At 42.3% G+C, this 14423-nt stretch overlaps 1 protein-coding gene across 1 annotated transcript; it reads right to left on the bottom strand.

The window, feature by feature from the left end:
* Window positions 1–4160: 4160 nt before the first annotated feature.
* si:ch73-204p21.2 (uncharacterized) lies at window positions 4161–13266 on the bottom strand. Its single transcript, XM_061044165.1, has 9 exons — window positions 13122–13266; window positions 10004–10092; window positions 8291–8444; window positions 7777–7834; window positions 7599–7668; window positions 7386–7466; window positions 6544–6606; window positions 5946–6014; window positions 4161–5560 (listed from the first exon to the last, which is right to left on the bottom strand). Exons 3-9 carry the CDS (start codon window positions 8413–8415, stop codon window positions 5247–5249), a joined length of 780 nt encoding a protein of 259 aa, XP_060900148.1. The 5' UTR covers window positions 8416–8444; window positions 10004–10092; window positions 13122–13266; the 3' UTR covers window positions 4161–5246.
* Window positions 13267–14423: the final 1157 nt, after the last annotated feature.

Genomic DNA, 14423 nt, shown 5'->3' with positions numbered 1-14423 from the left:
CGCTGCGGACCAATCACAATTGGGCAAGGGGAAATTTCTGTTTTACACTCTGTAAGTCATGCAACACACACATAGGCTGAAATATACACACACATGCGCAAACAGGATCCTATGGACATGCACCAATGGAGGGATGTCAGAGTGACGGAGCTGCCCACAGTGGGCACTCCTGAGCTGGTGGGGGGGGGGGGGGGGGGTTTGGTGCCGTGCTCAAGGGCACCTCAGCAGTACTCAGGAAGTGATCTGGCACCTCTCCAGCTTCCAGACCAACTTCCAGATTAGGTCCGCAACCGGGACTTGAACAGGCGACCCTCCGATTCCCTACAGGCTGAGCTACTGCCGCCCAGAAAAGGTGTCAAACAGCAGAGGACAGCGGCCGTGGTTCGAACCTCTGGCAAGGGACTGCACGAGACAGTCTATGCTTGGAGGAAGGTTTATGATTTTGATGTAACCACTGAGCTAAACCGCTGCCCACAGTGGGCAACCAATAGGAACACATGTTACTAACTTACAACACACAATGATATTCTGTGAGAATATTACATGCAGTTTGGGGCTGTTGGCTGGAGAGGTGTCAGGTCACTTCCTGAGCTCTGCTGAGGTGCCAGTCAGGGAGAACAGCGATGTGTGTGTGTGTGTGTGTGCTTGTCAGTGTGTGCATGTGGAGCTATCACTATTTCTCTAGTCATCATGCTTCACAGACTGGGACACTGATATTACACTGTTGTGGCATCAATATAAAGACATAATGGCGGTGGAGCTTCGTTACAGCGCTGTCCCAGAATTGCACTCTGAAAATTTCTCAAGATTCATGATTTTAAATGTTCATCCACCCACCAGGGAGTCCCGACCTCCATTTTGGGAACCACTGCTTTAAATAAAGGTCCAGTAGTCCTTCCTTGTTTTTGAGATACACTTGGGCTCATTGCAGGGCCTTCAAAGCTTATCACTTAAATCATCTCGTCTACCTAGCATGCTGTAACAAAGCATCATGTGTGCTCTTTAACTGAAAGTAATGAGGAGTCTGTCAGCAGCCTCTTCATTAGTCTGGAGGTCATGTTTGCTCAAGCAGGAGACAAAGAGAGAGAGAGAGAGAGAGAGAGAGAGAGATACAGTTTACACAGGATGCGATGGATTCACGAGGGACCGATATGGCCTCATATCTGGGTCAAAGGTGACACCCAGCACATGTGCATGCTTGATGGTGAGCCGCTCCAGGTTTTCCCAGCAGCCTGTTCGGTGGCTCTGCGGCCCTCGTAGTAAACAAGAGGACCACGTGGTGCGGCTCTGGACTGTGATTGGCGGAGCGCAGCCGTGCAGCAACACACCCCACAGAGGTCTGTTGTTTACTGACTTTTTCCTGCACTTCAGCCTGACAATACAGTACACCACATTCCTCGAATACAACGGAGCAACCATAGAGCTGCTATTTTACTCCTGTAATACATCAGTACTATCATAACACTCCTTCTGTACCCTTAACACACCTCTCATGCATTCAGTGTCATCATACCTAGATATAAGATTACAACACACCAACAGGCGATGCAGTGATGACGTGCACAGCCTGCATGTTTGACCTCCTGATTTATGTCTGCATTATTTCTTTAGGTGCATCTTTGGGGTCAGTTTTCCTTTCAGCTCTAATAGTCAACATGTTACACCTCAAACATATACTGATTGTTTACGACAAACTGCTCTAAAGCCCTGTGACATACTGCAGCTGCAGTGTTTATGCATATCCTAAAAGATGCATAGAAAAGCAGAGCAGTGATGTAGAAGGAAATACAGAGCGACATACCACCAAATAATCCTGGATTACAGGAATATTATAGAAATCATCTACATGAAATATCATAAAATCCTATATAAACCTGAGTATTACGCGGGTATTAAATGTTTTTTATTGAGTTTTGGTCATGCAACATGCATGTTTTTGCAGCTTCAATCAGTGTGCGGCTTCACTGTACAGCTGCATGTAGTTTTATTGTGTGCACTGCAGTACTGTGTGTAGATACACTGTGTGTATTAACAGAGTGTGTGGTGGTAACAAAGGGCAGCCTGTGGGCGGAGATCAGCCCCAACACTGATTACATAATCCAATCGGACTGTCCCTCGGTGTCCTCAGTGTGTGAGTGTGTGTGAGAGAGAGTGTGAGTGTGAGAGAGTGTGTGTGTGCGCAGCACTGCACGTAGCAACCACACAGACGTCCAGCTCGTGAGCTACGTGCTGACAGTGACGCGCCCGCTGCTTTAAAGGAACATCATCCAGCCCACTTGTGTGAGTCTGACCCACTTCAATACTGAGGGCACTACACGTACAGAGTTATTAATGATACAAGAAGAAGAAGAAGAAATGTAAAGAACTTAAAAGAGCAAGAAACAAATACGACTGTCAATCAGCTGTTAAATGTTAGTTCAATCAGGAGAGACTTTTTAAACTCTCACTTTACAGAAAAAAATGTTTAATGCTCTTATTAGGGCCACATTAAGGGGGGGAATTTGTACATTTAGGAGGATAAATTCGTAAATGTATGAGAATAAATTTGTTAATTTTACGGGAATAAAGTAAAAGGTTTACAAGAATTAAATCCTACACTTCCAAGATTAAAGTGGTACATTTCCGAGAATAAAGAATTACGAAAATACATTTGTAAATTAACAAGAATAAATTTATGGGATTAATGTCGTGAATTCACAAGAATGCATTTGTTAATTTTCGGGAACAAAGTCAAAAATTTACACAAATTAAGTTGCAAATTTCCATGAATAAAGTCGTACATTTCCGAGAATAAATGTATTATTTTAGTCTTCAATTAGGCTATATCAGAGGATTAGAATCCACCTGTTTGAAAAAGATGAACAAGAGCATCTTGTGTGAGAAAAGGGTTCAGAAATAAGGAGATAAGGAGCTGGCACATCAGAACCCTGAAAAGATACTGATATTTGCTTCATTAGCTCTGGGATCAAATCACCCATGATGCATTTCCCAGCTGTTTGATCAGCTGACGATGACATCACCTTATCAGGTCAGACTGTCTGCTCTGCAGGAACACACTGATATTACTGTCGGCCTGCATACACGACGTGTTTGGTCGAAGCAGCTCCATGAAGAAACGTTTTTCTTTTTCTTTTTTTTATCCCAGTTTGATGTAGGAGAGCTTTCACTCGGCACCATTAAAACACCAGTTGAAACGTACTGGAGTTTCCTCCTCTTACTGGCAGCTGTGTGGTCGGTGAGCACAGCAGGCACACAGACTGTAAATGTGTCAGAGGCAGCTGCTCGACGTGGCGAACGTGCTGCAAAACTTTCTATCTGAGCATGACTCAGTAACTCAAACACGCACGCACACACACACACACACACACACACACACGCACGCACGCACACACGCACGCACACACACACAGAAAGCGTCATCACGACGCACAGACATCATTTGATTCATCGTGGATTTTGAAATGCTTCGGCTGAATTCCAGTCTTGCATCCTCCCCTCATCAACCGGATGACTGACTTTCACATGAACTCATGAAATGGTTTTAATGTCACGCTGCAACAAGTTCTCTCTTTTTTTTTTAAGTTCATCCGTTTTAATGTAGTTTCTATTCTCAGACCTGATGAACATAAAGTAACACCATGAACAAAGCTTCGTTATTTACGATCACATCGGTAATTATTTTTATTTTTTCATTGTGTAAAGGTGAAAACAGTACAAGTGCTAGATGATACAAAACTATGCATAGAAAGGGACAGCAGGAGGACAGTAAAGACAAAAACATCTGAAGTACTGAAACATCAACTTCAGACTTCAACAACCAATACATGAAGTCACTTCAAGCTGCTAAGAGCATCGTTCAAGGATATCTGTTGATTCTCCTCGACTGCTGCGTTCAGAGCCTCGTATCTTATTTTACCTCGTTAGCTCTTTAGGTTGTATTTTCTCCTTCGTCTCTTCTGTCCTTTTAAAGCCTTGCTGCGAATGCAATCGCTCTTCGGGAGACAAATAAGTCGAGTTGATACATTACCAAATAAGAAATCAAACTCTTCCGTTGTTCACACTTTATCATCAAATGAAGAGCTATGTCTTTAAATGTGGAGACTTTATTCAATCAAACATTTAAGATAAGAGGATAGACTCAGTACAAGAGGCTGTAAAACATGTGCATTCAGCAACCAATCCTGATATGATATACAGGATATAAAAGTATAAAGACTTCAAAAAAGAGTTCTGAACGTGACAATGGACTCTATGCAACAGGAACGATGAGGCCCCGTGTCCACCTGGTGTTTTTCCTGAGCGCCAGCGTCTTTTTTTTCCAATTGTTTTCAGTGAGTAGCGAGCGCTCCCAGCAGAAAGCGGACGCCTGGAGAAAAAGTGCAGAGCCCAGCGTATATTTTTCTGAGCGCTCCGCCTTTTTGGTGCAGCCGTTCTGAGTGCTAAAATCTTTCAGCTCTCCAGAAAGGCGCTGTTGACATCACCGCAGTATTTACCAAATGTATGATATTCCCCGTAGTTGTTGCCGCCTACTGATCGTGTCTTGTACCCACATCCTCCTCACGCCTTGTCTGATCGGGAAATAAACGATCTCAGATATTAAACATGCAGTAAAAAGTAAAGGTCATACAGCTGCCAACAGACTGTGGGCAAGCAACGCTCTTCTTCTCAGCGTGCAAACACTTCATACAAGAGCTCCCCAGCGCACAGCCAGCACTTTTTTTTTCCTTTTTTCAAGACTTATTTTTGGGCTTTTTGAGCCTTCAATGGAGAGATAGGACAGTGGATTGAATTGGAAATCAGGGTGAGAGAGAGGGGAGTGACATGCATGAAGGGAGGCACAGGTGGGATTTGAACCTGGGCCGCCCGCTTTGAGGACCACAGCCTCCACACATGGGGTGTGCACACTAACCACTGTGCCACCAGCGCCCCACAGCATGTGCTTTTCTGCCCGGAAAGAAACGATTGGTGGACACGGGACCTGAGTCCGCACCCATTACTTTGATTTGAACATTTGACAGCTTCTCAGAGATCATAAGAGGTGATTGTTAAAGAAAAAGAATGCAGAGGCTCCCTGTAATGAATGAAATGAATCCAGAATTTTAAACATATTTATAAAACCATCGATTTGTTAATCGCTAGATGTTTGTCCTCCATCTTTCATCTGTCGTCCTTCATATTAAGTCTTTCATTTTCCTTCTTACGTCTCAGTCTTTGTCTCAGCTCCTTCATCATCATCATCATCATCCTCACGCCTCCACCGCGGCCCTCCTGTCTGGCAGTGGAGGAGAAGACTCCTCCTGCTCCTCCTCCCTCTCCTTCACCTGTACCTGGTCAGCTGTTTGTTCAGTGGGCGTGGTCACTCTCACCGGCCTGCTGATTCGTGCATACACTGATTTTACATCCACCATCACTGCAGAGCCAACATAGTCAAGCTGCTCCTGTGGCTTGTGATTGGTCGCTGGAGATGGCGTGTCAGCATCACCTCCGCCGCTGCTGCTCCGCCCTCCTCCGATGGTGTTGTAGATGTGGGCGGAGTCTGAGGAGTCAGAGCTGTTCACCTCTGTACAAGGAGACACATTACATGAGAAAGATTTCACTGATTTAAGATGTTTGAAATAAACTGAAACCTCCCGTGTTGAAAAACGGAGCAATTCCTCAAGTGTCCACTTGGATTGTCTCCTAAAGACCCTGAGGTCACATACACACACCCCGTTTTAAAAATGTCCATTTTAACAAAATAAATACAAATGTTTAGAGGCTGGAGAAAAATTTTTGACTCTGTGTGTGTGTGTGTGTGTGTGTGTGTGTGTGTGTGTGTGTGTGTGTGTGTGTGTGTGTGTGTGTGTGTGTGTGTGTGTCTGTCGCCCGTCTGATCAGTTCATCTACCACTCTTCAGACTGTGATCAGGTAACTTCTTGGATGTCAGTGGGAACATGAACACAGACCTTGACTCTGTGGCGCCCTCAGGTGGTGCCTCCAGGGAGTGAACTCCACAGAGATTTCGTCTTCAGTATCTGAACACAAACATGAACAAGGCTCAGTTGCATTCATTGCATAACACCACATAAGAGATAGGATAAAAAACACAAGAAATTAATGTTTTAAGGAAAAAGAATAAAAGGAATTTAAGAAGAATTCATGATGTCATTGTTGTTTGCTTTGTTTTGCATGTATATTGAAATGTATTGACAAAAACGTTTCCCATTAAATAAAAAATAAATGAGGAGACGTCTGCCTGCTTCGGGTAGTCAACTGGAGCTGCACTGATTTCATACTTGACGTCGCCTCCCTCAGATTAGCGGTCTATAAAAGCTGCTAGTTTTTCCGCTCTCTCCCTCTGCTCTCATCTGCAATCTGACCGGCAGCAATTCTGCACCCTCACTCAGCCCCACCACCACCCGAGCATCCACCTGTAGGCTCCGACTGGGAGGTTTAAGATAGCATCCCATCACTCCTTTACATTTCTGCATGTAAAATATTTGAATATTTGAAACAAAACAAACCTGAGTTTTCTGGTTGAACTGAAATAAAATCTGAAAGTACCTCCAGCAGATTCAGAATCTCTCGCTGTCTTCACCACCGCTGTGCTGCCGTTAGTCTGAACATCTGAGGACAAACACATACACGCACACACACACGCACACGCACACACACACGCACACACACACACACACACACACACACACCTATCAACGAATGTAACGGGTGAAATAATGTGTAACATCAGCTAAAAAAACAACAACAAAGGGATATAAAGAGGACATATCAGCTGGGCCAAATGAACATAACAACGTGCCCCTGTGCAGCAACTTGTGTGCCCCTCCACCAGCGGAGAGGCTAAGGTAGAGCGGGATCTAACCTGACTGTTTATGCTCTTACTGCCCTGGGACCTCTACAGATCTCAGGCCCCTGGGCAAACGCCCGGCTGCCCAAATGGTTAATCCTAACAAGCGTGACCTTGAAGTATTTGTACTAGTGTTGTAGTCCAGACCAAGACGTACCAGAGACCAGATGGCTCCAAGATGGATAAAAATCAAACTACAAATGAATTGAAGTTTTCCTCAAATCACAGTAATGACGTGGACAAATAGCCTGTCAGTTGTGGTCTTGACCGGTCTGGATTTAAAAGAGGCAAGACCGAGTAAAAAAATGCTTTTGATTCCAAGATGAGACCGGAACCCCCAGGAAGTGGTCTCGAGACCAAGACCGATTTCAGGTACTACAACACAAATTTCTACAACAGCAAAGTTCATCTCAGAGACGTTCTGTGTGCAGAAAAGGTTTTAAAGTATGGAGGAGGATTCAAACTGGGCGGAGCTTGCCCACTGAAAACCTTCATGTCCCACATCATCTGTTCGTTCGATCATTGAGTCTCTCTGACTGACCGTGGCGGTTCTGCTGCGGCGCCCCCATCTGGCTCCTTAATGCACTGAAGGACACAGTGGTCTCTTCTACAGACTTAAACTCTGAAACACACACAAACACACACACACACACACACACACACACACACATAATAAATATATATTTTGTCATATTTATAACATTTCAGCTTGAGATGTTTCATCAACTGTTTTGTCATTCAGACGTTCACTCACCTTTCTCATCCTTTTGGATCTCATTGATCATTGGATTCTCTCTCGCCACCATGGCTTCCTCCAGCTTCACCTGTCAATCAACACGACGACGTTAAAGTTTTATTCCCTCGTCAAAATGTTTTATTTCTTTATAAGGAACAGACAAACTTCCTCCTCTGCGGGATCGGAGGTCTCTTACCACTCGGATCAGAGTTGAAGGGTTTTTGTCCTCGGGTTCTCGCAGCTCGAATGAACGTCTAGAAAACAAAAAACAAAAAACCAGATCCAGTTAGTTTTAAAGAATCGGTTCAACAACACGTTTCCATGCAGCCGGATTAATTTTGGGTATTTGCTTTTTTGTGAAGTGTCCTGAGATAACTTTTGTTTAGATTCGGCACAATGGAAATAAAAAATGATTGATCGACGAACAGGAAGACGTACAAACAGCAAGTAAAATATCAACAGATAATTCAGAGTTATTGTAGAAATGCACATAATGTTAAAAAAAATATATGACAAATATTGTCTGTGTTCTCAGTCATCCAGGTCATGGTAGGGTCTTCAACCAGTCCAGATGCCTTTGGATCAAGCTTGGAATGACGAATATTAGCATTAAAACGATACTCTTGGTATGTAAGGTTTGATAAATATTGAGGTAGAACATGTTATTTCATGATTTAGTTGTCGTCACTTAGAGACCAGAACCAGCTGACCTGCCACAGTCGCTGCAGAGAGCGGTGAGGAAGATGGAGAGGAGGAGGAGGAGGATGAAGAAACTGACGACTCCCGACGGCAGGAAGAACTGCGACGCGGTGACGTCTGCTCCGATAGCAGCCATGATCACTGAGGGAGGACGGAGAGATTACACTGAAAAGAGAGAGAGAGAGAGAGTGAGAGAGAGAGAAAGGCATCCAGGTGAGTCACCTGTGTGTGACCTGTGTGTGACACATGCTGCATTTACTGATGGCGTGGCCGACTTACACCACCGTGAACAAACACACCTGAGACCTGCAGATAACTACGGTGAAAGATTTGCATTTTTTAGGTAACTTATTAATTTAACTGGAATGTGAACGCTTTGTGTTTGAGAAGTTTGATGGAAAGGACTGTTTGTATAAACACATGCACTCCTGAAGATTTCTTGGAAATTTCACACGATATTTACTCCCCTGCAATGTTTTCCTCGTTTAACCAAAACTTAATCGACTTGGACATTGGAATTGTTTCCCCAACTTTTCTTCTGAGCAGTTTTAGAAAAAATTCAAATCCACGATTAGAAAAAATTTAATCTGGAGGATATGCATATTTTAAAGGTCACATATTCTCCTCCTCTTCAACCAGTGTAAATAAGTCTCAGAGCTCCACAAAACATGTCTATGAAGCAGGCAAAAGACGGAGAGGATGGACTTTTCTCATCATTGGGGGGTTTGTAGACAGACTAGGGACACATGTTAATGTTATAGAAACATGGTAAAGTGTATTCTGAATAATATGAGACCTTTAAAACATTTCCTCAAACAGAACTAGTGTCCGGATGTTAAAAGCCTCTGGTTGAGCTGCAGACAAACATGAGGCACTAATTGAAAATGTGCTGCAGGCTGTTTGGTTTCAGTTTCTGTCAACATGCGGATTCAAATCAATAAAGACGGAGCAGCTGTAAGGATCAGTAACACATTATGAAACGATAAACAGCTTTATCATCAGGATCTTCTTCGTATAAGAAAACAACAACTCAGCAGACATGACTGCTTTAAAAATGTATTTGCATTTTCAGCTCAATTTGCACCAAGCTTTTAAGTTCGGTTCTGTGCGGTACTGTACCCATTTATTGGAATGGTGCCAAAATTACCAATCTGTACCGTCCTACTTTTTTGGTACCATTCTGTTGGGGTGACAAGCGGACCGATCCGACCCCTAAATGGTGGAGCTAGAGAGGCAGCAGTCCCTGGATTGGTTGAAAAAATTGTCACTTCCTAATAAGATACTAACACAAAACACGACATGTTTCACTATCCCTGCCTTGGAGCTCGTGGAGACAACTTTCAAGGCTGTTTTTATTATTTTGAGAAAATGTCAGTGCATGGGATCTCAGAGGTGAAGACCTTCCTGGGTATTGGATGTGTTTTAAATGTAAACCTAGTGACTGCTGCATGTGAAGAAGAATCAGTTTCTTTATTAGGTTAAGGCTGGTCAAGCTCGTAACTTTAATAAAAGTATTAACAGAACTGATAAGAAACACAAGTATGCCTAGAGGTCAACATATCATCTTCTCCAGAAACATAGGAGGTCATATATCACCTTTGTAAAGAATACAGCATCATCATGAATTCATATCTGGATAAAACTTCAGATTTCAGAAACCAACAGCTGCATGTGTTGTATGATGTCAGTTCCTGTTTCGCTAACAAGATGGAGGAGATGTTTACCTTGTATTCAAAGTTCCAGCTCAGCAAGATTTGAAGCAGCAGCAGCAGTTGAATCATCCCGTCTGAGTCCTGTCAAACAAACACGAGACCTACAGAACAAACAAGGAGCTCGTCACACGGAGGCTGACATGACAAGGTGTGTCATGTTTACAGGGATTCCACAGTATCGAGGATATACTGCGTGAGTCTAATAAATGAGGACACATTTGGGGAAATATTGAGATTCACTCTCTTAGCAGAGTAAGATGTTAGATTTGTCACCACTGTAACATCCATCCTCTTAGGCTCAGAAAGACAGAGAAACAGCTCCAATGATTCTGTTTTTTGGTCAATGAAGGTTAATAACTGATGCTTTGTGGGACTTTTATGTTACTTTAGTAGGCGACCAACAAAATTCATCAAAGAATCACTGCCCGAAAATAATGAAAATATGTTCCCTAAGCCCTGTTCAGATTGCCGCAACATTTACACCCCTGTTACATTTCCTCTTCAATCTGAATATAGCGGAGGAGTAATGGTGGGGACGAAGTGATCCACCCTTCTGTACCGTCGGCGGAGATAGTAACAAGAGGCGTTACAGAGGCTAGACTGGATCAGTTGAGCCAGCGTGGGAGCACAGCGCAGTGTGTGTGTGTGCATGTCTGACTGTGTGTGTATGTGGAGCTCCCGCTGTGCCACACACTGGGACACCAATATTACGCAGTTGCTGAATCAAAATGAATGAACAAAGACCTGATGACGGCTGAGCTTAGTTACGGCAAAAAAACAGTCTGAAAATGGCCTAGCTTTCTCTGGGTCAGTCGTTGGATTTTGTCTCCTTTCAACACAACGGTCAGGATGTGCTAATGTTTTCTGTCTTCATTGTGAGCTAAGCAGTTTGACCGCTCACGCGTTGAGAGTAAGTTCACTGCATGGGGAAATCATTTAATAACAATGAATACACAAGTTTAAAATTGTTCGTATACCTGAGATAAAATGTAAATCAAGATTTTTAGGTGAAGATGTTTCCAAATATTTAAGAGGAAGTGTGTGAGACAAAAACAGTCAGGACGTTGTAGCATATTAGCATGTTAATGATTTAAGATGCTAACTTTAATGATAGCATCAGGTCCAGCTAAGTCTACTGGAGTCCAGTCTAAGATGTCCTAAAAACAGCCACAGTACCGAGGATGAAGCTCTGTTCTCATTATAAATCAAATTTCAATCATTCCTCAGAAAATTCTGGAGCCCTTAAACCCTCAAATTGACAAGAACAGAAATAAAAAGATACGTTTCCCTGTGTGAACCAGAAACCAACAAGTGCGCACAAGAAGCTTTAAGTTGCTCATGAGAAAGTCGGTGTGCTCACCTCACAGTTGTTCATGCTGGTGAGAAAGTTTTTCACGCACAGGAGAGACTTTAATGATCTCATGAAACAGTTTTTTGTGCTTGCAGGAGTTTTATGTGGTCACAAGAGCAGTTTTTGTGCAAACTTAAAAGTATTGCCGTGTACTCGTAAAACACTTGGCGATACCTCCAGCTCACATACATTGCAAAAAACCCTTCAGCTCACTATATGAGACAGACTGGCAGAAACTCTCGAATGCATTAGCAAGGGATTGTGAGAAACGTTCTCGTGTGCCCGAAATATTTTCATGTGCGCACCAGAAATCATCTTTCTTGATAGTTTTCTGAGATAGTTGCAAGATGTGTTCACAATGTGCCTTAAATGCATGCTTTCTAATGGCCAGCAGGGGGCGCCTCCACTAAAATAAGATTTATTGTATAGTGTCAGTCAGATAATGACCCTACTTGACCCTAGGTTAATTCCTGCAGTAAACATTTCTGTACAATTCATGGTGTCAATAAGTAGCTTCAAGTCTTTGCATTATTTCCTATAGCGCTTTGGGTGTGACACCTTGATTTACAAGCCATCGCTACAGCCTTCTTACAGACGTTTTAATCAGTTAGTAGATTTTGTTTTGGTAGCCGAAATAAGCTTCTCTTTTAATTATCAGGGATGCTGCTCACCACAGGCAACTGCTTGGGGCCCCAAGGCAGGAAGGGTGCCCCCCCAAGGTCTGTCAAACGATAAACCTCAGCAGCGGGCTCAAATTGTGCAAAGTTTGCAACGACAGAAACCTCCTTAAGGTGGCCCCATCTGACAGCCCTCTTGTGCTGTACTATAGCTGTGAAAATCTACGTCAATGACACTCACCAGAGGAAAATGAATGGTTTCATCATCTTTATTTTCAAAATAAAACTAATGTGAAGAGTTGTTGGTGCCAGATCATTTGTGACATAATGCTGATGAACGGTGGTTGGATGGGGGCCCCTGTGAAACTTTACCTACAGGGCCCCAACAGACTCCAGAAACTCCACTGATCATTATCAGCGAACGACAGATACACCCCGCTGTCCACACAGAACCTTTTTGTCCAAACATGGTCACTTCTATAAGCCCCAAAAAAATGACATACTGATGGCCAAAGATGCAGATGAATACACTTTAAAATGGTAGTCAAAACAAACCAATGGATGGACGTCATGGTCGCCACTTTTACGTCTAAATACAGACAAAAACAGGGACGCTGCAGGTTTAACTTTAAGAAAAGTACTCTGTTTGCAATCACAAATATTCTAATTTCAAGTTCCTGAAAAGGGAAATGTTTTTGATGATCAATACGAGGTCACATCACTTCCAATTTCAAACGCTCAACGTTTTGGATTGTTTTCTCGTGTGTGATATCTCACTTAGCACGTTAAATAATTAGAAGAAATTCAGAATATATAGTCATGTGGCACCAGAACATTAGTTAACTGACATATTCTGACATTATTTCATAGTACCTCAAAAATCCAGAGATTATAGGCCAGTTGAAATTACCGACACACACACACTTCAAATATTCTTAATTTCAAATAACAATAAACTGAAAACCTTCATAAAAAAAGACAAAAACTAAATGATCTCAATATTTCAAAATGTTTAAATAACTGCAGACAAGTGCAGGACAGAATGACAACACTTATCGCCTCTCTTTCTGAAAATATTATATTTATGCTGACTCAGCTTTCACCATAATATTACTCTGGATTAGATTCAAATTATAGTTATAAATAAAGGTTTAAAGCGTACCTGGGTCCATGGTGCACACAGCTGTGGGTTCAGGCTCTGATACTGTATGTGAAGACTTCTTCCTGGTGAAGGTTTACTCATTCACAGGCTGAACAAACAGTGCTGCTGTTTGAGCTGCTTAAAGACACACACCCTGTTTATCAGCCACTCCAGCATGAGAGGGATGTTGAAGTTGATCTACTTTCAGAGCTAAAGTTGTCAAAGCTAAAGACTGACGAGCTACAAGCTAGCAGCATCTCAAAGACAACACACATTATGTATTAGGCATACCACGACGATCACTGTGATTATGTAATATGTCATTTAGCTTAGCATGAAGATACACGAGCTAGTTGCGATGCTATCCTGTCGTTAGCTGAATTCTGCCAACAAGAGCTAACAGAATGTCAGAACTAAAAACAGATTTACTACAAACATTTGTCTCTCAGAGATAGTATGACTATTTCATAACCTAAATAAAAATTCATAAAATACGGTTATTCATTTAATATAGCCTCGCTAAGCTAGCAACAAGGGTTACAGTTAGCTGCTAGCTTAGCTTCCAAGAAAACAAACTCTGAGTTAGCCTATAGGTTGCATCTTGCTTTAAAGTTAACAAAAGTCACAAATGGATCCTTGTTTTTTTTTATTCATTTCAGAGAGGTGTCAGACACTTCATAAAGAAAGATTAAAAAGTCTGGTTTGTTTGTAGCTAGTTAGCTACTAGCTTAGCAGTTAGCTTGTTGCGGGTTTGCAGCAGGCTCACTCGCTGTAGTTCCTGTAACAGTTTCTCTTATGTTCTCGGTCTTTTTGCAGTACTCAGCTTAACATGCCTCTTTGTAGCCGGCTATAAAAAATGTTCTCGTACTGTTTTCATCCATTAAACTCTTTTTTTAAATTTTGACTATATTCAGTCCTGTACTTCACCTCAAACAAAGCGAGCATTCATCTCATTTTATTGAACTTTTTTATTGAGTTAAATGTTGAGTCATTTGCAAAGAACTTAACTGGCTTAACTTTTACGAAAGGTAAACACACTTTTGATTGATAATCACATTCCAGCTCATGACTCAGACATTATTTAAAGCTCCGGCATCAGGGAAAACATTGAACTCCACTTTTAAGAAGATTAATCGAGTGAGTTCAGAATATTTTAAAGGTGTTTTCCTCTTGGTTGTGTCTTTTTTCTTGTACTTCAAGCTTCCTTTTGCCCTGCAAAGAATAAAAGAAAGAGTGTGTGTTTGTATTATTTTGTGGCAGTTCCTCTGACCGCAGGCAGCTGGGACTGATAATCTCATTAAAGCCCAAATCAAACCGACACTG

Source organism: Labrus mixtus, chromosome 1 (genome assembly GCF_963584025.1).
Source record: "Labrus mixtus chromosome 1, fLabMix1.1, whole genome shotgun sequence".
Lineage (NCBI taxonomy): Eukaryota > Metazoa > Chordata > Actinopteri > Labriformes > Labridae > Labrus > Labrus mixtus.
This window is presented reverse-complemented; position numbering and strand designations above follow the sequence as displayed.

Excerpts from the sequence above, each read along its gene's own strand:
- si:ch73-204p21.2 (XM_061044165.1), bottom strand. The coding sequence starts at position 8,415 with ATGGCTGCTATCGGAGCAGACGTCACCGCGTCGCAGTTCTTCCTGCCG. Across the intron at positions 6,015-6,543 it reads AGATTCTGAATCTGCTGGAG|ATACTGAAGACGAAATCTCT; the intron begins GTACTTTCAGAT and ends GTTTGTGTTCAG. Across the intron at positions 5,561-5,945 it reads GAGGGCGCCACAGAGTCAAG|AGGTGAACAGCTCTGACTCC; the intron begins GTCTGTGTTCAT and ends CTCCTTGTACAG.